The sequence below is a fragment of the Amblyraja radiata genome, chromosome 29 (assembly GCF_010909765.2).
Source record: "Amblyraja radiata isolate CabotCenter1 chromosome 29, sAmbRad1.1.pri, whole genome shotgun sequence".
NCBI lineage: Eukaryota > Metazoa > Chordata > Chondrichthyes > Rajiformes > Rajidae > Amblyraja > Amblyraja radiata.
In genome coordinates, this window is record NC_045984.1 from 13435969 (window position 1) to 13459855 (window position 23887).

The 23887-nt window shown below is 46.3% G+C and overlaps 1 protein-coding gene across 3 annotated transcripts in view; it reads right to left on the reverse strand.

Moving 5' to 3' along the window:
- Positions 1 to 10344, reverse strand: part of shd (Src homology 2 domain containing transforming protein D) — a 295420-nt gene extending 285076 nt beyond the window's left edge. The window contains exons 1-2 of one of the 3 annotated variants that reach the window (XM_033046605.1): positions 9526 to 10343; positions 8916 to 9237 (exon numbers count right to left, since the gene is read on the reverse strand). In XM_033046605.1, coding sequence (XP_032902496.1) covers positions 8916 to 9212 — 297 coding nt within the window. In that variant the 5' untranslated portion in view covers positions 9213 to 9237; positions 9526 to 10343. Of the gene's footprint in view, positions 1 to 8915 lie in introns of all 3 variants that reach the window. The other 2 variants (XM_033046604.1, XM_033046606.1) reach the window with 2 other exon arrangements.
- Between the last annotated feature and the right edge of the window lie 13543 nt (positions 10345 to 23887).

Sequence of the window (23887 nt, forward strand, 5' to 3'; positions counted from 1 at the left end):
TCAAACATGCAGCACAAGAACGTCCGTGGATGGATATCCATCAATTTCTAGCGGTTTGCACCTGCTGCCTCTCTCTTTCAGTCGAGGATGGGGATTCTATCCTGGCACTGGGATGCTTAGGATTGGGCTAGAGCCGAGAAAGTCAACTTTTCCCACTCGTCACTAATTGCTCGGCAAAGCTGGATGCCTCCTAGGCCACCAGTGTTGGGCATTGTCACCCATTATGTTGGGCAACATCATCCGTTCCTTCTCTCCAGAGATGCTGCCTGTCCTGCTGAGTTATTCCAGCATCTTGATATAGGCCACACCTGCAAGGGCAATGGGATGTTCCCTGGTTGTATACAACCGACCCTGTTTCCCAGTCACTCTTCCTACTATCAAACTACTAGTTCCACAGCGACGTATGAAACCAATATTCTTAACAATTTTGTTTTCTCCTTCCGTTGTCAAATACATGTAAATGTTATTATTGTAAAGCACAGATTGCAGTGGTTTCCCCAGGGTTGCTACGTTTTCCACATTGACAGTGACTTACTTCTGTGAAAGCAGCTTTGCACTGACACTGCTGGAGGTGACACTTCATGTACTGAAACTAGTTCCCTTGATGATGCTCACCTCCTCTGCCAACACTAGTCTGCCCTGCCGCAAGACCACAGTCCATCAATATTGTAAATACACCATTACACATATCATCCGCAGTGACACACAGAGTTCAGAGAGGACACTGGGCCGGCACGGTGGCGCAGCATTAGATTGCTGCCTTACAGCGCCAGAGACCCGGGTTCGACCCTGACTAACAGTTGCTGTCCGTACGCAGTTTGTACTTTCTCCCCGTGACCTGGGTGGGTTTTATCTTGGTTCTCCGGTTTTCTCCCACACTCCAAAGGCGTACGGGATTGTAAATTGTCCCTAGTGCATAAGGATAGTGTTGGTGTGTGGGGATCGCTGGTTGGCATGGACTTGGTGGGCCGAAGGGCCTGTTTCCATGCCGTATCTCTAAACTAAGCTAAGCACCTCTCCTTGACTACATGGCTCCATGACATCCATTTTTGACGTAAAGTAAAACCAAGGTCATACTTGAGATGCAGTAGCTGCACTAAAAGTGAGATCCTCACAGCTCCCTCAAACTGAGGCACAAGGCAAGGACAGACCTGGCCCGAAACATCATCTAAGCATTTTCCCAGAGATGCTGCCTAACCTGTTGAGTTGCTCCAGCACTTCATGTCATGTTTGCAAACGTGCATTGCAGAGACATGCGGGTTTGTGCGACGATTGGCGTCCCTAGTGCGTACGATGGTACTAGTGTGCGGGGTGATCGCTGGTCAGCGTGGAATCGGAGGTGAAGGGAACTAGCTTAGATGGGGCATTGTGGTCGTCTGGGGCAAGTTGGGCCAAAGGGCCTGTTTCTGTGATGTATGGCTCTATTACTCTCTGACTAGGCATCTGCGGTTCCTTGTATCGATCAGAAAAGCTCATTGCCAGCTTTTTAACCCAACAGTGAAAGTTCTGATACTTTTATCTTTCATTTATTTAATGTGATTGCAGATGTTACCAAAATTAGCAGTAAGTTCAAAACCCACACATCATAATGCTGAAAATAAATCTCAGCTCCCTCTTAGTCTTTACAACAATTAGCTTAAAGTCTACCTTCCTGGTCGTTGCTATGTTAGCTAAGGGAGATCAGTCGTTCCTGCTCACCCAGTCTAGGCCTCTCACAGTTTTATACACTTTGATTAAGTCTCACGTCAGCCTCTTCTGTTCCAAAGAAAACAACCTCTGTTTGGCAAGTCTCTCCTCAGAGCTTAGAGTTCTCCAGTCCTACAAAAGCCTCATAAATCCACTCTGCACTTTTCACAGTTGATACCACGACAGTGTGGAAAAAAGGCAAATCAGCTTGCTGGTCAGGTGGACGAAAAGGGTGGCATGTTGGATTGAATCCAGGGAATACAAGATAATGATTTTGGGATGCACAAACAAGGCAAGTGTATACCCACTAAAGAATAGACTACTGAGAAAATGAACTGAAGGATTCCAGATAGTGTCTCTGGAGAGAGGGAGTGTATACATCACCCATGTATCACCTATGGGTGATCTATCCATTCCTTCTCTCCAGAAATGTTGCCTGTCCCGCTGAGTTACTCCACAATTTTGTATCTATTTTTGATGGATCAGAGAGGTGGATTTCCATAGATCATTGAAGGCAGATCTAAAGACAGGTGGACAAGGTTCAAATAGCACAAGGCATCCATTCCTCTGCTGGCCAAGATACAGAATGCAACAGCAAGATCAGGCTAGTACTAATGACTTTGATCTAAAATGTTAGCTGTTTCTCTTTCCATTTGTACTGCCTGAATTGAGTGTTTCCAGCATTTTCAGATTTTTCAGTTCAGATTTCCAGCGTTCTAATGTTTTGTTTCTCAGCATAAGAGACAAGTTTGGTCACAACATTCTAGTTCTATTTGCTTACATTTGGCCCATGGCACTTTAAACCCTTCCAGGTTACATATCTGTCCAAATATCTTTGAAAAATCATAACTGGGTCCTCTTTTATAGCTTCCCCTGGTACCTTATTCCAGACCCGAGTGAAAAGGGTGCCTGTGATATCCACATAAATCTCACACCACCACCAATTTTGGTGTTATCTGCAAATTTACGAACAATATTAACTAAGTCATCCAAATCGTTAATATATATATATATATAACAAACTGCAGTGCATCCAGCTGCAATCCACTGGCCACAGTCCTCCAGTCAGAAAAACAACCAACCCTCCACAATTATCCTCCAATTCCTTCCTCCAAGCCAATTCTAAATCCAATTGACTAGCTCACCTTGGATTCCACGCAATCTAACCTTCCAAACACTCCTACCATGAGCACATACATGACCGCATGGGTTAAATTCAGCTCCAATTGCATCTTGTTTGCAGATGACACCACTGGGGTTGGCCAAATCATGCACAATGATGAGACGGAGCTCTGGAAGGAAATAGAGAACCTACTGACATGGTGTTTAAGAAAAAACTGCAGCATGATGCCAGGGAAATAACCTTGCCTTCAATGTCAGCAGGACGAAGGAGCTAGTTATTGACTTTGGAAAGCATGGTGGAGTACATGCCCTAACCAGCAACAATGGTGAGGATGTGGAAATAGTTGAGAGTTGAGTTTTGGCATTAATATTATCAACGATCTGTTGCGGGCCAACTGCATTGATGCAACAGCCAAGAAGGCACACCAACGCCTCCCCGAAAAGACAAGTTCATCTGGCATGTCTCCAGTGACTCTTACAAACTTCTACAGATGCACCATAGAAAGCACTCTGTCAGGTTGCATCACATGTTGCTTTGGGAACTGCTCTGCCCAAGACCACAGAAAAAGCAGAGAGTTGCAGATGTAGCCCAGTCCATCACACAGACCAGACTTCCCACCATTGACTCCCATCTACACTTCACACTGTCTTGGAAAAGTAGGATAATCAAAGACTTGTCCCACCCCAGTCATTCCTTCTCCCTGTCCCTGACCAGCAGAAGGTACAGGCTTGTAAGTGCGCACCACCAGACTCAGGAACAGCTACTTTTCCTCCGTTATCAAACTTCTGCACAGTCTTTCCATAAGCTTGGGTACTGTTCAATTCACCTCTACCCCGTTGTGGACATTGGACTTTTGCTGACAATGCACTGCCATGCTAATGAGAACTATGTTCTGCACTCTGTATCTTCTCCTTTGCTCTATCTATTGTACTTGGGTTCGAACTGATTGTATGTATGTATGGTATTTCTGATCATTTGGATAGCATGCAAAACAAAGCTTTTCACTGTACCTCAGAACATGTGACAATAATAAACCTAAACGCCTTGCTAAGGTCCATATAGATAACATCCATTGCATGATTTCTCATGTACAAAGCCAGGCTGACTCTCCCTAATCAGGCTGTGATCTTGAACCAATCTTGTTCTCAATTAGACCATTGAACTGATTGTTGACTTCAGAAAGGACAAGCTGGGGGACCATGGACCTGTCTTTGACAGGACAGGACAGGACACAACAGGACCATCCTGTATGAGAGAGGGTCAACAGCTTTGGTATGGGCGACACATTATCTGATGATCTGTATTGGGTCCAGCAGATTGATGCCATCATCAATGCCTCCACTCCCTTAAAAGTTTGAGGAGATTCAGCAAGTTGCTGAATACTCTATTGAACAAGTGTACATTGGAAAGGGCTGACTTTTTGCATTACACCCTGGTACAGAAACTCACACTGAGGTTCTATAAGGCGCTGGTAAGGCCGCATTTGGAATAGTGTGAGCAATTTTGGGCACCATATCTGAGGATGTGCTGGGTCTGGAGAGGCTCCAGAGGAGGTTTACAATAATGATCCCAGGAATGAGTAGGTTAACCTATGATGAGTTTTGTAGTACACTCGGCCTGTACTCGCTGGAGTTTAGAAAAATGAGGGGGGAACTCATTGAAACGTACAGTATAGTGAAAGGCTTGGATAGAGTGGATGTGGAGAGGATGTTTCCACTAGTGGGAGAGTGTAGGACTAGAGGTCATAGCCTCATAATTAAAGGACGTTCTTTTCGGAGGGAGATAAGGAGGAATTTATTTAGTCAGAGGATGGTGAATCTGTGGAATTCTTTGCCACAGAAGTCTGTGTGGAGGCCAAGTCAGTGGATATATTTAAGGCAGAGATAGATAGATTCTTGATTAGTACGGGTGTCAGAGGTTATCGGGAGAAGGTAGGAGAATTTGGTTAGGAGGAAGAGATGGATCAGCCATGATTGAATGGCGGGGTTGGCTTGAAGGACCGAATGGCCTAATTCTGCTCTTATCACATGATTAAATGCTCAAGAATGAAGGAAGCCACAGTAAGTGGTGGATATCGACCAATCCATCGGGGCACTGACCTCCCCACCATCGTTGGGATCTACAGGAAGCACCGCCTCAAAACAGCAGTACTCAAGAATACTCAAAAAGTATTATTGAAGACCAAAATGGGCCTGGAAACGCTCTCTTCCAGCTGTTACCATCGGAAAGAAGGTGCACGAGCCCGAAAACAATTCCCGGTAGACGCAAGCTTCTTGCCATCAACCACCATATCGTGAGCCATCCTGCACAACCCCATCCAAAGACCTGCCTCAACCCTACTGAACCACTGTAGACCTTGCACAACTCGGGTTACTCTGGGCACTTTGTCTTAGTTAATTGATACTTTATTATCACATGTGACATGTCACAGTGAAATTCTTTGCTTTGCATACCGCACACAAGGTACATGTGTGGTATCACCACAAATGGGGCACCGATACAGTTACTGATGTATTCACTAGTCCCCAATGGCCCCTCTTCATTCTCCCCCCCCCCCCCCCCCCGCCCCTATCATGGTCTAGTTTACTGATGTGAATTATTAATAATTTATCACCTATTAATGTTGTTGCTGTTGTGCATGCTACACGTCTGTGAAGCAAGTAAGAATTTTAATTTTCCAGTTCATATCTGGTACCCATGACAAACATACTCTATTCACTCTTGTTCAGAGAATGAGGAAAGCAACAGGAATACACCCAGCAGGACACAGAGTGCCGTGATAACTCAGGGTCAGGCAGCATCTCTGGAGGACATGGGTGGGACCTTTTGTACATTTTGGGTTGGGACCGTTCCTTATCCATCTCCTCCAGAGATGCTGTGGGAAGGAGCTGCAGGTGCTGGTTTACGCCGAAGATAGACACAAAATGATGGCGTAACTGAGCGGGTGAAGCAACATGTCTGGGGAAAAGGAATAGGTGACGTTTCGGGTCGAGACCCTTCTTCAGACTGATTTTAGCTCAGATTGAGCTCTTTGGGCTAAAGGAATCAAGGGATATGGGGAAACAAGCAGGAACGGGGTACTGATTTTAGATGATCACCCCAGATCATATTGAATGGCGGTGCTGGCTCGAAGGGCTGAATGGCCTGTTCCTGCACCTATTTTTCAGACGGAAGGAGAGGGAGTCTGAAGAAGGGTTTCGACTCGAAACGTCACCTATTCCTTTTCTCCAGAGATGCTGCCTGACCCACTGAGTTACTCCAGCATTTGTGCTTCTATCCTCCAGAGATGCTGCGACGATGCGCTGAATAACCTCAGCACTCAGTTTTTCCACTCAGGATTCCAGCGTCTGCAGTTGCCCTGTGTTTCTATTCTCAGCAGGAGATGGGAGTGGGAGAGCATAGCAGTGGGAATCAGCAGGGCTCTCGCTTAACTTTTTTCCCCTGTTGCCAGCCGGGCAACCATGGCAGCTTTTTAGGTTGCCAAATGACAGTTTAGGTGGTCATTTAAGATGGCTTGCATGACGCGTGCTCGGACGAAGTGCGTAGTTACCAGTCGGAATTATGCTCAATGAAGCATTCACATATAATTTCTGCTTCAAATAAAGTCACAAACTAACAAATTCACCGATCAAGACATGATATATACCACAATGACATGCAGCAATATTATAATACAGTATCTCAACTCTTTTTACACATTGCAATTAATGCAATTTTTATTATTTCTTTCAACTTCCAAACAAAAATGTGGTTGGATTATTCAGCATATGATCAACCTGTATCAATAAATCCTGGACCTTGATAACATATATGTTTAACCATGCACAGGAGAGGAGGATAGGAAAGTAGAAAGGAATCGACCTTGAGCTGATGGGGGGGGGGGGGGGGATAAGAAGAAAGAAAAGCTTTATCGTTTCATGAGGAACGACTAATTAATAAACCTGGGCTAAAAGGTACTCAGCGGGAGAAGCAGACATTTAATACAATTCTGTCAATTAACGTACAATTTTGCCTGCTGTATGAATGGGAGTGTAAATTGCGAAGATATTAAGTGAAGATAAGCATTTGCACAAGAACAAAACGCATATCCTGAAGAACAAATTACAGTGGCAAATGGCTGTGAAATAAAAAATTACATTAATTAATTGCTTTTCTAAGTGTGTTGCCTGCCTCAATAACGCCATGGCTCCAGGTGAAGATTTGGCTAAATTATTTGAGGATTAATATGCAGCAACTGTTAAGCTGTGCAAAAGTGCATTAAGTTGTATTTAATACCTTAACGTGACACGTAGAGAATACAATGGGGGGTTTTTTTGGACAAGTCTGTCACTCAGGCAGTAGATAAAGGACGTTAAATTGATCATTTGCAAATGCCTGCAGAACCTTGCAATTGAATAGCAGCAGCCTTACACCTCTCTCCCTGGCCCCAGTTGCTTGGGCATGTGTTCTGCAAGTAACATGTTTCCCTTTCCGTCCTTCTGACAAAAGACTCCATTCACACTGTGTTCGGGTCTGCAGAGCTCGTACGAGTTAAAATGAGACAATTTTAAAGCAGTCGTGTAATCCGAGCATTTTCAGTTATAACACTCAATAAATTAGGTCATTGAAAGGCAATTAGTTTCAGAATTGTTTTGACTGTTCTCCTCATGCCTCCTGAATGTACAGAGTCGTGTGGAGGGGAGGGAGGGAGGGGAGAGGAGAGGAGCACTGTGCTGTGTGTGCCACCCCCCACACTCTTTCCACATGTGATGCTGTTGTGAGGGGTGGCCAAGTAAGGGAAGGGTTTGCACTTGTGGAATCAGATCTGGCCCCCCCCCCCCCCATCACTGCCACGACCACTCTGTCAACACCCTTTACTAGGAGGGGCGAGATGGAGCGAGGGAGAGGGATGGAAGAGGCAAGAGAGAGGGGCAGGAGGGAGGGCAAGAGAGAGGGTGGGTGGTGGGGGGGTGAGAGGGAGGGCGATAGAGGGGGAGGGGAGAGGGAGAAGAGGGGGGAGAGGGAGGGGAGGGGGAGAGAGGGAGGGGGGAGAGAGAGGGAGGGGGGAGAGAGAGGGGGGGGAGAGAGAGGGGGGGGAGAGAGAGGGGGGGGGGAGAGGGAGGGGGCTAGATGAAGGAGGAGAGGGAGGGGCGAGAACGAGAGAGGGATGGAGGGGAGAGGGAGCGTAAGAGAGGGGGGAGAGAGGGAGGATGTACAAGCGGGGCAGAGACAGGGAGTCAGAGTGGCAGAAAGAGGTGTAAAAGGGGCCAGAGAGAGCGAGGAGAGGTGTTAAGGTCAGAGAGAAAGGGGTCAAAGAGGGGGAGAGGCAGGGAGGAGGTGAGAGGCGAATGAAAGGACGATGAAGCCGGGAATGTGTAAGCTACTTGTTTAACACCGTGTGCCCGCTAACACGGGGCCGCGGAGCTATTGACCGAAGATAGACACAAAAAAAGCTGGAGTAACTCAGCGGGACAGGCAGCATCTCTGGAGAGGAGGGATGGGTGGCGTTTCTGGTCGAGACCTTTCTCCAGACTGGATGACTGTAGAGTCAGGGGAGAGGGGAAGCGAGAGATATAGACGGTGGTGCAGAGAGAGATGAGCAACTCAGGAGGCGAAAGCCCGACTGCCAGGCGGGTGACACACAGGTGCCTGGGACACTCTGGAGGCCACACTGTCCACACCGGGAACTTTCCCCTCACACAACAGGCACAAGGAGAGTGATTGTGGGCTTTCAAGGCGCTGTGTCCGCCCGCTAGAAACATAGAAAAATAGGTGCAGGAACAGGCCATTCAGCCTTTCGAGCCAGCACCGCCATTCAATATGATCATGGGCTGATCATCTAAAATCAGTACCTGCTTGTTCCCCCATATCCCTTGATTCCTTTAGCCCAAAGAGCTCAATCTGAGCTAAAATCAGTCTGAAGAAGGGTCTCGCCCCGGAAGGTCACCCATTCCTTCTCTCCAGAGATGCTGCCTGTCCCGCTGAGTTACTCCAGCATTTTGTGTCTGGCTAAATCTAACGCTCTCTTGATAAAACATCCAGTGAATTGTGGGGAACTTTCCCCTTTACACAGAGACACTGTGGAGGGGGTGGGTTGCAAGGCGCTGTTTTAACTCCTGCTACTCACAATGTCACCTTTGCCCTTGGTCTCCTCGCCGCCCAGTACCTTGGCGCGGCCGCCCAGCTCGGTGCTGTCCACTTTGATGAGGCGGTGTTTGGGGGAGACGTACTTGATGTCGGGCGAGGCGGGCTTCTGGTTCTGGTTCTGGTGGTGCTCGCCCTCCTCGTAGGGGTCTTCGAAGTCCAGGTTCCTCTGGGCTCGGTAGGCTCGCAGGATCTCGCTCTCGCTGTAGTCGGGCTTGGGGGGCTGTGGCGGGACCCTGCGGTTCCCGAAACTCAAGTAATCCTTCAGCCACCGAGCCATTGCCTGGCGCCGGGGGGAGAAGCCGCTGTGAAATCCAACAACAGCGGCGTTAATTTCACTGGAAATCTACAGCCGGTGTCCCAGCGCCCGGGAGTCCCGTTCACAGCGCGGAACCTCTCTGCCAATCCCACTAACAATCGAAACAGTTCTGCTCAAAAAGAAAAATCCTCCACTTCAATTGTTTCTATTTCAACTTGTTTTTTAAAAATCTTTCTCCCTCTCTCACTTTCAACAATATGCAACCTTTAGCTGGGAGGGGGGTAATCAGTTTAAACAGCCTCCAAACAGCGTGTTCAGACGGAGAGTTGGTTACCTGCTCGCTGCCGCTGTTTGCAAGTAATGTGACGATTTGCATCCACCTCGGCCCTTCGTGGCGTGAATCTCTTCCACTGAAATCCAGGAAAAAGTCAAAAACGCGCTGTTTCCCGGACTTGTGCGAAGTGGATGTTTGTGTGAAAGAGAGATAACAGCGGGGCTGCGCAATCCCAAGCAGCTGAATCAAACGCGGGCTCCCTCTCTCTCTCTGCCCCCCTCCACCCCCCCTCTCTTTCTCTCTCTCTCTGTAGCTTCAAGGTGTGAAATATCTAGCAGCAACAACCCAAAACACAATCCCCGCTTCGCAATCTTTTCCCTTAAAGGGAATGAACGCCCGCTCCTCCAGGCAAATGGCTCTGTTCGCCGACACAAAAAGAAAACTTCAGCCACAAGCCAGAAGCGAAAGCCATTTGCAGAACCCACGCTCTGAGCTTGGTTGGAAATGGGGCGAACTCTGCAAGTGTATAATCCTCCACTTCCAACCGCGACCAAGGTCCGAAGATCCGTCTCGGCCCGAAACGTCACCCACCCCCTGCTCTCCAGAGATGCTGTCTTGTCCCGCTGAGTTACTCCAGCATTTTGTGTCTATCTTCGCAATAAAGACTAATTCTGGGGAGACGTCGTCGATGTGAAATGTTAACAGTTCTGTTCTGTATCCCCAGCATTGTGTGCTTTCTTTGTGGCTGAATCTTTCAGCATCAGATGCCCGATTGTCAGATCCACCCCCAAGCCACATGGAGCTGTGGGGAAAGTGTCATTTTCCACGCAGATGTCCCTCAGCTGGTAAATGAGTGCTGTAATGATGCTGTCTTGCAGATGGCATTAAGATGAAGCTGAGTGCTTTAAGACTCAGTCCCTGTACAAAAGTAACTAGCTCCCTAGGTACCGCTCGTCGTTCCTCCCCCAAGGAACAACAGCAATAGATTAAATGGTTCCACTGCTGCCCGTGGGGTCTTTCTATTCCCGAAATGGTTCCCCTACAACAAAAGCAACTACAGTTTAAAAGAAAAGGGATTCTTCTCTCGATAAATTTTGGAGGAACTTCTTTAATCAGAGGGTGGTGAATCTGTGGAATTCTTTTCCACCGAAGGCTGTGGAGGCCAAGTCAGTGGATATTTTCGGAGGCCAAGTCAGTGGATATTTTCGGAGGCAAAGATAGATAGATTCTTGATTAGTACATTTTTACAATGTGGGAGGAAACCGGAGCATCCGCAGAAAACACACTCAGTCGCCGGAAGAATGTACAGATTTCACAAAGAGGGCACCCAACATCAGGATCAAACCCAGACTTCTGGCATTATGCGGCTGCGGGTCTGCCAGCTGTGCCACTGTGCCACCCTCCAAACTCTGTGCCATCTCGTGGAAACAAAGAACTGCAGATGCTTTAATACACAAAAGAACACAAAGTGCTGGAGTAACTCAGCAAGTCAGGCAGCATCCCGGGATAACATTGATAAGTGACGCTTTGGGTCCAAATCCTTCTCCAGACTGATTTTAGGGTGGGGGGGGGGGGGAGAGAGCCTGGAGAAGGGGAGATGCAGGACAAAGCATGGCAGGCAATAGGTAGACATACGCAAGGGTTTTATTTGATAAGCAAATGTTTGGATCAACAAAGGTCAGTGATAAGAACAGAAGGTGTGAGACAGGTTTGAAGAGCTTTGGATTGTAAAACCAGAGGGAGGAAAGTATCAGAGTGGGGAAATTGGTGGCAGCTAGGTGGGGCATAGAGGAGAGAAGGGGGGAAGCTTGGAGGTGGGTGGGAGGTTATTTAGAGGTTACTTAACATTGGAGGATTCAATGTGCATACCGTTGGACAGTACGCTACCCAAGCTCCAGCTCTGGTCTTCGATGATTTCCCCACTTTATGTATTATTAGCAGCCATTCCTTCATCTCTGTATGACTTGGTGACTTTCCACTTCTATTTCCCCCTTACCTGCTCCTTCAAAACCACATCTTTAGCCAAGTTTTTGGTCATCTTCCCTAATATCCCTGGACCAGTAACAGTGTTGAATGGAAAAATATCCGCTGGACAACAAAATGGCGGTTTGAAGTAAAAGCAGAAAGTGCTGGAAATACTCAGCCGGTCAGGCAGCATCTGCGGAAAGAGAGACAGAGTTCATGTCCCCGATAGAAGATCCTTCATCATAAATGGAAGTTGTTGTTTTGTTGCTAAAAAACGTCAACCTTACTGTGGAAGGTTTGAGGAAACGTTCAACTTTAATTATCTTCATGGCTCCATGCAGCATTTGGCAGGAGAGTGTTTAGCTTGTTATGCCTTTGTTGAATATTTGGTCGAGCTCTCTATACCCAGAGTAGGGGAATCAAGAACCAAAGGACATAGGTTTAAGGTGAGATGGTGAAGGATTTAACCGGATCCCGAGGGGCAACCTTTTCACAATGTGGGTATTTGGAGCGAGCTGCAAGAGGAGGTAGTTGAGACAGGTACCATCACAACATTTAAAGATCATTTAAACTGGTACATGATAGGAAAGGTTTAGAGGGATATGGGACAAATGCAGGCAGGTGGGACTATGTAGTTGGGGCTTCTTGGTCGGCATGGACAAGTTGGGCCGAAGGGCCTGTTTCCACCCTCCGCTGCTACTGCTACCTCCAATCCCCACAACAATTCCCCCTCAGCTTTTGTTTAATCTTCTTCCATCACCATGATCTTAGGTAAAACATTCCAGATCTCAACAACTCACAGTGTAAAGGTTATGTCTTCTCATCTTTCCTTTGGCATTGAATGCCTGTCTTGCCACTGGAAGTAGTTTCTCTCTCTTTTGTTTTGTCAACAGGGCAAGACGGGAGAAGCAATTTCACGGAGAGAATGCCCTGGGCCTTGCAACAGTGCTCTAGCTGGGGTCAGTGTCCACACAATTGGGACTATTGTTTTACAGCCATGGGATCAACAGCGGGCTTACTTGTCAGCTGCCCTAACTGATGTCAAATACCTGACCCTTACTGCAGCCATTGACAATATGGGCCTCCGCAAATATGCAGGCACCGGTTCGCATTCTGACGGGCAATGCAAGATAGGACAGGTGGTAGTACTGTCCGGTGGACTTTTGTGACTTTGTCAGCGCCGAAACATGGTGACACTTGTGTGTTGCCTAGGTGAGGTTCACGATATGATTTTACCAGGTTGCATGCAAAACAATGCATCTCACTAGCAAAGAGGGACCCAGTTGGGGGGGAGGGGGGGGGGGGGGGTGGTGCGTAGAGAGCAAAGTGGGACCCGTCATGGGGGGACCGCCAAGATCAAAGAGGGACCCAGGGGAGATGTGGGGGGAGGGCACAGAGGGAACAAAGAAATGGGCTGGGGGGGGGGGGGGGAGTGGAGCCGAGAGCAACCAGGGACCTGCTGTGGGGGTGGGGGAGGGGGAGGCTGCTGAGATCAAACAGGGACCTGGGGGGCGAGGGGGGAGGGGTGGGGGGGGGAAAGGGGGGTAGGCTGCCAGGAACAAAAAGAGACATGGCGGGGCTGGGGGGGGGGGGGGGGGGGGGGGGCAAGACGTAAGAGGGTCCATCCGGACTATATTGAATACTTTTGTAACTTAGTCGGTGCCCTATACGTGGCGACTCTTTGCATACTTGTGCACTGCGTGCAAAACAAAGGACTTCACTGTACCAAGTACATGGGAATGATAAAGTATCATTCAATCCATCATCATGATTCATTGATATCCTGGGTGCCCCGAGTCTGTTCCCCAAAGCTCAGATGTCAGCAGCCCAGCACCTGGTGTAATGGGGAAAAAAGGGCACACAGCTCAGAGACTTGAGTGGGATGCATATTGCACCTTATGACTCTTGCAGAAAGCTCCTGGTGATTCATAGTAATGTGGTTTGTTATATTAGCGTATTCAGGAGCTAAATTGCTAATTCCTTGAGGTGGATAATTTATGAATCTGTTCGATGTTCTTGCATTGCATTGGGGTGGCATGATAGCGAAGCGGTAGAGTTGCTGCCTTACAGACCAGAGACCCAGGTTAGATCCTAAACATCAGTCTGAAGAAGGGTTTCGGCCCGAAACGTTGCCTATTTCCTTCGCTCCATAGATGCTGCTGCACCCGCTGAGTTTCTCCAGCATTTTTGTGTACCTTCGATTTTCCAGCATCTGCAGTTCCTTCTTAAACTCCTAACTACGGGTACTGTCTGTATGGAGTTTGTACTTTCTCCCCGTGACCAGCATGGGTTTTCTCCGGGTGCTCCCGTTTCCTCCCACACTCCAAAGATGGACAGTTTTGTAGGTTAATTTGGCTTTGGGAAAACTTGTAAATTATCCCCAGTATGTGTAGGACAGTGTTCGTGTATGGGGATCACTGGTCCGCATGGACTCAGTGGGCCGAAGGGCCTGTTTCCACGCAGTATCTCTAAACAAAACTAAACTAATTGCATTACTTATGAAAAGGAAAGCTGCTTGAGAGAGAAGAAGAGAACCATCTACAGTATCATGTATCCACAGAGATGGTCAAAGAGAACATTGGTTTCAATGCAGAAGCAAAAACACACGTGGACTCACTCCGCCCTCTGGATTCAATATTCAATTCAACAATTGCAGATAACCAGCCTTTCACTGATCATTTCTGATGTAAAATCACCCACCTGCAAATATTTATCTCCCACCACATATGCTGCATGACCTGCTGAGTATCTTTGGAGAGAAGGAATGGGTGACGTTTTGGGTCGAGACTTGTTCTTCAGAATGCTCATTCATTCTCCCCACAGATGCTGGTTGTCCCGCTGAGTTACTCCATCACTTTGTGTCTATCTTTGTTTTAAACCTGCATCTGCAGTTCCTTCCTACACTGCTGAGTATCTCGGTCGGCATAATAATAATAATAATGGATGGGATTTATATAGCGCCTTTCTAATACTCAAGGCGCTTTACATCGCATTATTCATTCACTCCTCAGTCACACTCGGTGGTGGTAAGCTACTTCTGTAGCCACAGCTGCCCTGGGGCAGACTGACGGAAGTGTGGCTGCCATTCTGCGCCTACGGCCCCTCCGACCACCACCAATCACTCACACACATTCACACACATTCACACACAGGCAAAGGTGGGTGAAGTGTCTTGCCCAAGGACACAACGACAGTATGCACTCCAAGCGGGATTCGAACCGGCTACCTTCCGGTCGCCAGCCGAACACTTAGCCCATTGCGCCGAAGGGCCATTTTGCATGGTCTGTGGCTCTATTTCCAGCATTGTCTTTGATTTCAGGTTGCCAGCAGTTGGTGTTGTGCAGCTCACAGTTCCAGCATTGTATTTCGTTTGTGCTCTCTCCACGACCCTCATTCATCTCCCTCTGTTCATGCTCCTCCAGAAAGAACAGCTGTGATTAACTAACATTAATCACTATCTCTTCGAAGTTACCAACAGCTATTCTGTCAACTGGACAATAAGTTCATGTTCATAAATGATAGGAATAGAATTAGGCCATTCGGCCCATCAAGTCTACTCTGCCATTCAATCATGGCTGATATCTACCTTTCCCTCTTAACCCTATTCTCCTGCCTTCTCCCCATAACCTCTGACACCCGTACTAATCAAATCTTAATCTCTTCGCTATCACAGTCATCCTCATTGTCCGCTCCACCCCTTCCCTATTCTGCAATTTAAACCATGCTTGTTATCTCCCATTTCTCGTGAAGAGTCGCTGACTTGAAAATGTAACTTTGTTTTACTATCTCTACAAACACTGTGTATTCTCAGCTTTTCTGCTTTTATAGTGAAAGTCTGCAGAAAACTAGAAATCCAAAATAAAATAAAATTAATTAGAAATTCTCAACAGGTGAAGCAGCATTTGTGAAGACAGAAACAGAATTAATACCTCAGGTTCACGACCGCCGATTAAAACATTATTTAAAAGTCTATTGTCACGTGTACCGAGGTATAGTGGAAAGCATTGTTGCATGCTAACCAGACAGTGGAAAGACTGTACATAATTACAATAGAGCTGTCCACAGTGCACAGATGCATGATAAAGGGAATAATGTTTAATGCAAGATAAAGCCCAGTAAAGTCTGAATGAAGATAGTCAGATGGTCTTCAATGAGGTAGATTGTAACTCAGGACTGCTCCCTGAGGTAGAAGGGTCTCGGCCCGAAACGTTGCCTATTTCCTTCGCTCCATAGATGCTGCTGCACCCGCTGAGTTTCTCCAGCATTTTTGTGTACCTGCTCTCTAGTTGTTGGTAGGATGGTTCAGTTGCCCGCTAGCAACTGGGAAGAAACTATCCTTGAATCTGGAGTTGAGCATGTTCACACTTCTGTACTTCTTGCCTGAAGAAGACTGAAGAAGGATCTCGACCCGAAACGTCATCTATTCTTTTACTCCAGAGATGCTGTCTGACCCGCTGAGTTACTCCAGCTTTTTGTGCCTATCTTCGGTATAAACCAGCATCAGCAGTTCCTTCCATCACATGTAACTTTTGCCTGATGGGAGAGGGGGGACGAGATCAATGAAGCTCCTGACTGAGACAGACGAACAACATGATCTCTGAGCTGTTCATTTGACACAAAATGCACATTATTTTCAAAGCCTTTGAAATTCAGATCAGTTGTTCCTCCCTGTTTTTCAGTCTCTGCCACTTCTGTCCTGACAATGCCACAATCCACACGAGTGCTCACCTTCCAGTTCAGATCATCGATCTACCTACCTCACTGTCCTTCAAAGATTGCAGCTTGAACTGCTGGGCATTCCCAGCATCTCCTGCCCTTATACATTAGATATTAGTTTAGTTGCATTTAATTTTGTCACATGTACCTCGGTACAATGAAAAGCTTTTATTTCTTGCGTGTTATCCAGTCAACGAAAAGGCTATAGATGATTACAATCAAGCCATCCACGGTGCACAGATAAAGGATAAAGTGTACATCATTTTGGTGCAAGATAAAATCAGATAAAGTCCTGTTAAAGATAGTTCAAAGGTCTCCAATGAGGTAGATGGGAGGTCAGGACCGCAATCTAGCTGGTGAGAGAATGGATCAGTTGCCTGATAAAGGCTGGGAATAACCTGCCCCTTGCTTCCCCATTGCTCCAAAGGAGATGTGGTAGATCGGGGAAAGAATTGGTTGACGTGTTTGAAGTAATAATTATTGTCAAACGTGAAGCTTTCTGAGGGATCAAACAGTGGAGGCCGGTTTCTGGATACTTTCAAGAGAGAGCTAGATGGGGCTCTTAAAGATAGCGGAGTCAGGGGATATGGGGAGAATGCAGGAACGGGGTACTGATTGGGGATGATCACCCATGATCACATTGAATAGCGGTGCTGGCTCGAAGGGCCGAATGGCCTACTCTATTGTCAAACGGAATAAGTTTTCAATAGGCGACAGAAACAATTCAGTGTAGAAAGGTGGGTAGGGAATTACATGAGACTCATTGTAAAGCTATGTTGGTCACCGTTGGTGATCTTTGTGCATCAAGTGATAGCCATGGTATAGAGGGTTCATAAACGTCCTAGAATGGATGTCCACTTCTCGAATAGGCACAAAATGCTGGAGTAACTCAGCGGGACAGGCAGCATCTCTGGAGAGAAGGAATGGGTGACGTTTCGGGTCGAGATCCTTCTTCAGCTGCCCCTGGGAGACCCATCGTTTCTGCTTCTTCATGTCCAACACATTTTGTCCACCTCTCCGATTCATTGTCTCAGCTGCATCCATTGATTTCTGTCGGACATGCCCCAATTTACCTCAATATCCCCAGGAAAGGAAAAGATAGGTTCCAGTTCTTGATTGTTAATCTATGTCTCATCCTGGGATGTATGTATTAGGTTTAGGTTTGTCGGTCTGAAGAAGGGTCTCCTCCCAAAATATTACCTATACCTTTTCTCCAGATTTGCTGCCTGACCCGTCGTGTTATTCCAGCTATTTGTGTATCTCTAGGTATTGGTTAGAGTTTATTATTGTCACGTGTTCTGAGCTACAGTGAAAAGCTTTGTTTTTGCATGTTATCCATATAAACAGATATACCAAACATAGAAACAATCGAGTCAAATTCAAGTACAACTCAGGTAGAGCAAAGAAGATACAGATTGCAAAATATAGTTCTCAGCATCGCAGCACATCAGTTGCTTAGACAAAGCCCAATGTCCACAATGGGGTAGAGGTGAATTGGACAGTGCCCCAGTGTATGGAAGGATCGTTCCCAGAACATGGGGAAGTCCAGAACAAGGGGTCACAGTTTAAAGATAAAGGGGAAATCTTTTAGGACTGAGATGAGAAAAACATTTTTTACACAGAGTGGTGAATCTCTGGAATTCTCTGCCACATAATGTAGTTGAGGCCAGTTCATTGACTATATTTAAGAGGGAGTTAGATGTGGCCCTTGTGGCTAAAGGGATCAGGGGGTATGGAGAGAAAGCAGGTACAGGATACTGAGTTGGATAATTAGCCATGATCATATTGAATGGCGGTGCAGGCTCGAAGGGCCGAATGACCTACTCCTGCACCTATTTTCTATGTTTCTATGTTTCTATGTTTCTAACAGAGTGGAAGTAGTTGTACCTGAGTGAGCGTGGTGCTGCGTGCGTTCAAGGTTCTGCACCTTCTGCTCGACGGGAGCAGGGAGAAGGAAGAATGATTGGGGAGGGACAAGTCTTTGAATATGTGTTAGAAGGAACTGCAGATGTTGGTTTATACTGAAGATGCTGGAGGCAAAAGGCTGGAGTCACTCAGCGGGTCAGACAGCATCTCTGGAGAAAAGGAATAGGTGACGTTTCAGGTCGAGACCCTTCAGCAGTCTGGTGAAGGGTCCACCCGAATCATCCCCAATTCCTTTTCTCCAGAGATACCGACCGACACACTGAGTTACTCCAACACATTGTGTCTATCTTAAGTCTTTGATACGTTGTTTGCTTTTCGGAAGCAGCATGAAGATTAGATGGAGTCACTGGTGAGGAGTCTGCTCTCCCCATAGTTGTCTACGTGAAGCTGGAGAAAGCAAAGAGTGTATTGATTCCGAAAGAGATGCCTTTGCTAATATTTGAGTTGTTGACAGCACTAACATTCTGCATTTACACATGAAGAAAGCAGAAGCAACTCTCTCGGTCTGAAGGTAGACACAAAATGCTGGAGTAAAACAGCGAGACAGGCAGCATCTCTGGAGAGAAGGAATGTGAAGGGTCTCGACATGAAACGTCACCCATTCCTTCTCTCGAGGTTTGTCAGTCTGAAGATGGGTCTCCTCCCAAAATATTACCTATACCTTTTCTCCAGAGATGCTGCCTGACCTGCTGAGTTACTCCAGCATTTTGTGTCTATCTTCGGTGTGTACACCAACAGTTCTTCCCTACACATTTCGTCTGCTCCACTGCAAAATCTCCTCAAGGTATGCCTACTTCGAAGAAGTTCTCCTCCTCTCTTTGACGAGAGTTCTGCAGCACCCTCTCTCACTCCCTCTCCCCTGACCCTCAGTCTGAAGAAGGGTCTCGACCCGAAGCATCACCCATTCCTTCTCTCCAGAGATGCTGCCTGTCCTCAGCATTTACTCCAGCATTTTGTGTCGATCTCCAGTACACTTGCTGTTTATTCAATAAAGACTCTTTCCGTGAACTGTGACAGACCCATTCGCCTGCCTCCCCCCATAACCCCTGACACCTGTACTAATCAAGAATCTATCTATCTATGCCTCTACATTGAATTGGTCTCCACAGTCTTCTGTGGCAATTCATTCAATTCATTCTCTCAAATCTAGTCTATCATTCAAAAATATTATGGCTAGTCTGTAATTTAACACCATCAAAAGGATGTACAGGAGGCACTGCCTCAAAAGGCACCTAGTGTCATCAAATACCCACACCATTCTGTGGAGATTGGTTATTAAATCTCCCACTTTTAAAACGGAGAAGGACTTTTTTTTTCTGATGAAGGGGTTTCTTAGGCCTGAAACATTAACACCATTTCTCTTTCCGGAGAATGCTGCCTGAGTGTTTCCAGCATTTATTACAGATTCCCAGCCTCTGCAATGTTTCCGAATTTTATCTTGACGCCTTCTTCTGCTCTTTGAACCAGTCTCTGGTGTTGCAGCAACTTCCAGCTGGATAAAGAGACACAACAGTGGAAGTTATGATCGGGGGGGGGGGGGGGGGGGGGGTGCATTCGTTGTGTTTCCTTGGTAATAAGCAAATTTAAAAAATGCAAATTTCATACTAACTGCAACTCTTTGGGATGTGCCTGGATCATTCAGGCTAATAGGCTTTTCTAATGAGAACAGCTGCAGCAGAGAATGAGTGCACGTCTGCTCTCTATCCCGCAGAAATATTATGTAAAATTATCAACACATCATCTGGAACCAAAATCAATTGTATGCCTGAAGGGTTTGTTGTGGAAATCTGAGTACTGAGCTGCCAATCAAAGGCGACAGTGCCACCCGGTGGTCAGTGCAGGAATGAATGCCAATGAACTAAAATTCGTCTGATCGGGAGTTCATAGGTGATAGGCGCAGATTTAGGCCATTCAGCCCATCAAGTCTACTCCGACATTCAATCGTGGCTGATCTATCTCTCCCTCTCAACCCCATTCGCCTGCCTCCCCCCATAACCCCTGACACATGTACTAATCAAGAATCTATCTATCTATGCCTCTACATTGAATTGGTCTCCACAGTCTTCTGTGGCAATTCATTCAATTCATTCTCTCAAATCTAGTCTATCATTCAAAAATATTATGGCTAGTCTGTAATTTAACACCATCAAAAGGATGTACAGGAGGCACTGCCTCAAAAGGCACCTAGTGTCATCAAATACCCACACCATCCTGGCCACACTCTCATTTCACTCAGACTCTGGTAAGAAGGTGTAGGAGTCTAAAAACCATGACCATCAGGTTCAAGAATAGCTTCTTTCCAACAACCATTAGGCACTTGAACACAAAAAAACACTGACTGAACTATAAACTATGGATTATGAGCTGTAGGGCAACACAGTGGACCAGTGGTAGAGTTGCTGCCTTATAGCACCACAGACTCGGATTTGTTCCTGACTATGGGTGCTGTCTGTAGGGAGTTTGTATCTTCTCCCTGTAACTGCGAGGGTTTCTCAGGGTGCTCCGGTTGCTTCCCACATTCCAATGATGTGCAGATCTGTAGGTTAATTGGCTTCGGTAAAAAAAATGTAAATTGTCCCTAGTGTGTAGGATGGTGCTCGTGTACGAAGGAGATCGCTGGTCGGCAGGGACTTGTTCAGTTGAAGGGCTTGTTTCCACGCTGCATCTCTAAAGTAAGCTAAAGTCAAGGACTGTCTCAGGTTGCACTAAGGACCTTAGGTTATTAGTATTCAGTAGTATTCAGGCTATTGATTTATTGATTTTTTTTGTATATTATATGTTATCTATGAGTATTGTGTTTGCAGGCTTGTTATGCTGTCTCAAGTAACAAAGTCATTGTTCTGTTGTCGGTACATATAACCATTAAAGATTTTTGAGCCTTGAAATCTCTTGGAATTTCACTGCATGGGATTATAACATTTCCAATCATTCTTTTATAAAATGAGTACGTTAAGGACTGAATTATTTGGGGGGGTTTTCCGTGATAAACCATAAACCTTGACCGCAGAGACTAAATATAAAAGTCATCAGATGCCGAAATTTGCTTGCAGCAAAAAATAAACCCAGAAACCCCAAAAGCACTTTAACCAATGCCTGTCGTTTATAATGCAAGCAGAACCCTAATGTGAAGCATCATTTCAGTGCCTATCCCACATTTACTACAATGTCCATTGACTGGACATTTCCATTGCAGTTAGAACTATGAATGAAAGGTTGAAGCTTTCAGAACTTTATAAAAACAGTGCGCACTTCTTAAATATGTTCACCTCAGGAGAAAAAATCAAGGCATTAACCAGTAAGTCAAATTCATCTGTATAGATCATTCAGATCCTCAGGTTTGATGCCTCAGGATGGCACAGTGGTGCTGTTGGTAGAGCTGCTGCCTCACTGCGTTTGAGACCTGGGTTCGATCCTGACTTCCAGTGCTGTCTATGTAGAGTTTGCAGTGAGAAAACCCAAGTGGTCAAAGTCAAAGTCAAAGTATCCTTTATTGTCATTCAGACCTTTCGGTCTGAATGAAATTTTGTTGCCTTGCAGTCATACATATAATAAAATAACAAAATCACACAATACACACAAATTTAACATCCACCACAGTGAGTTCACCAGACACCTCCTCACTGTGATGGAAGGCAAAAGTCTTAAAGTCTTTGTCTCTTCCCTCCTTGCTCTCCCTCTGCGCTGAGGCGATCCAGGCCTCCGATGTTGTGACCCCACCGGGTGATGGTAAGTAAGTCCCGCAGCTCAACCGTGCTCCGCGAACGGGCCGGTTCAAACTCCGCGGCCCGGGGCGGTCGAAGCTGCCGAAGCTGCCACAGTGAGAACGGACAAACTCCGTACAGACAGCACCCATAGTCAGGATCAAACCCGGGTCTCTGGCGCTGAGAGGCAGCAGCTGAACGGTGGTGCTACTGTACCACCCCAATCTCTCTTCAAAGACTGGAGATATTGTTGCTGAGCAGGGTAGAAGCAAGTAATTGAGCAAGTGAGGCACAGTGGCGCAGCGCTGGAGTTGCTGCCTTACAACACCAGAGACCCGGGTTTGATCCTGACTGCAGGTGCTGCCTATACAGAGTTTTTACGTTCTCCCTGCGACCACATGTGTTTTGCCTGGGTGCTCTAGTCCCCCCCCCCCCCCACTCCAAAGATGTACAGGTTTGTAGGTTAATTAGCTTGGTAAAAATTGTAAATTGGCCCTTGTGTGTTGGATAGTGCTAGTGTACAGAGTGATCCCTGGTCGGCATGGACTCAGTGGGCCGAAGGGCCTGTTTCCGCGCTGTATCTCTAAACTAAACTAAATTGATGATGATCATCACTCACTTCCATAATCAGCCATAGCTTGATATCTGAAAACTGTCTGCAACTTAGAGTATAGAACTGCATAAGTAAGTAAGTAAGTAAGTAAGTTTATTGGCCAAGTATTCACATACAAGGAATTTGCCTTGGTGCTCTGCCCACACACACATGGTGAGATATCGTGATACCCACCCTTGAACCAGGCTGGGTCAGGAATGTCAAATGTCGCAGCTACTTGGAGAGTAAATTCACATGCGCGTTCTGCTGTGGAGAACTCAGTTGAGGCTTTAGGAAAGGAGTTCAAAATTACAGGCTCACTGTGGCGAACACACACCTCAAGCCTTCAGCATGTATGATGACGTTTGAGACCAATTTGACACAAGCCTATTTGAGCTGAATGTTGAGGGAAACGAGTATCTGATAGAGTTGACCTTGTGAAGAAGTTGTCTGTGACAGATGCAGGCTAATGGGTAAGTATCAAACTGACAGGCGTCCCACAAGGATCTGTGCTGGGATTTCAAGCATTCACCTTATTTATAATTGACTGAGATAATAGCACTGGCTGACCATGTATACAAATGCACTGATCACATCAAGATTGGCAGTAGTGTAAACAGTGTAGATAAAAACAATAAATTAAGAAGGGTTGTAAATAGATTAAGTAAGTGGGCTTTAATAGGGCCAAACATATTGGATATGAATAAGCGGTAAAACCATGAGTGGGAGGGTCAAAGAAACGTGCTGACCGAGGTACACGACTCAGAAAATAAGCAAAAGGGACAAAAGAAATGTTTGCATTCAAAACATTTTAATCTGCAAGACTGGAAGTGAAGTAAAGCCATACTTCAGCTCCATAAAGCCCGAGGTAAACGTTACCTGAAGTACCGTGAGCAGTACCACAAGTGACCACACCTCATGAAGGACCTGTTCCCTTTCTCCAGAGATGCTGTCTGACTCACTGAGTTACTGCAGCATTTTGTGCCTATCATCTCACAAAGGATATGTTGGCTTTTCATGGTGTTCTTTGTATAACAGTTAAATTATGAGATGAGATATCACCGAGTTAAATTGTAATCTCTGAACGTTATAAAGTTAAGGGGTGATTTAATCAAAGTCTTCGAAAAGAACACATGGGGAAAAAAATGGGAAAAAAAGATGGGAAAAATATTGCTGCCATTCGGAGATTCTGCACAATGGGAGTGAGGATTATTCCCCATAAAATCTGAGGTGAGGAATTAGTTCCATGTATAAGAGTTTAGTTTAGTTTAGTTCAGGGATATAGTGCGGTAACAGGCCCTATGGCCCAATGAGTCCACCCCGACCAGCGATCCCTGTACACTCGCACTATCCCACACACGAGGGACAGTTTACAGTTTTACCAATGCCAATTAACTTACAAACCTGTACGCCTTTGGAGTGTGGGAGGAGAGCGGAGCACCTGGGGAAAAACCCATGCTGTCATGGGGAGAACGTACAAACTCTGCACAGACAGCACCTTTAGTCAGCATCGAACCCGGGT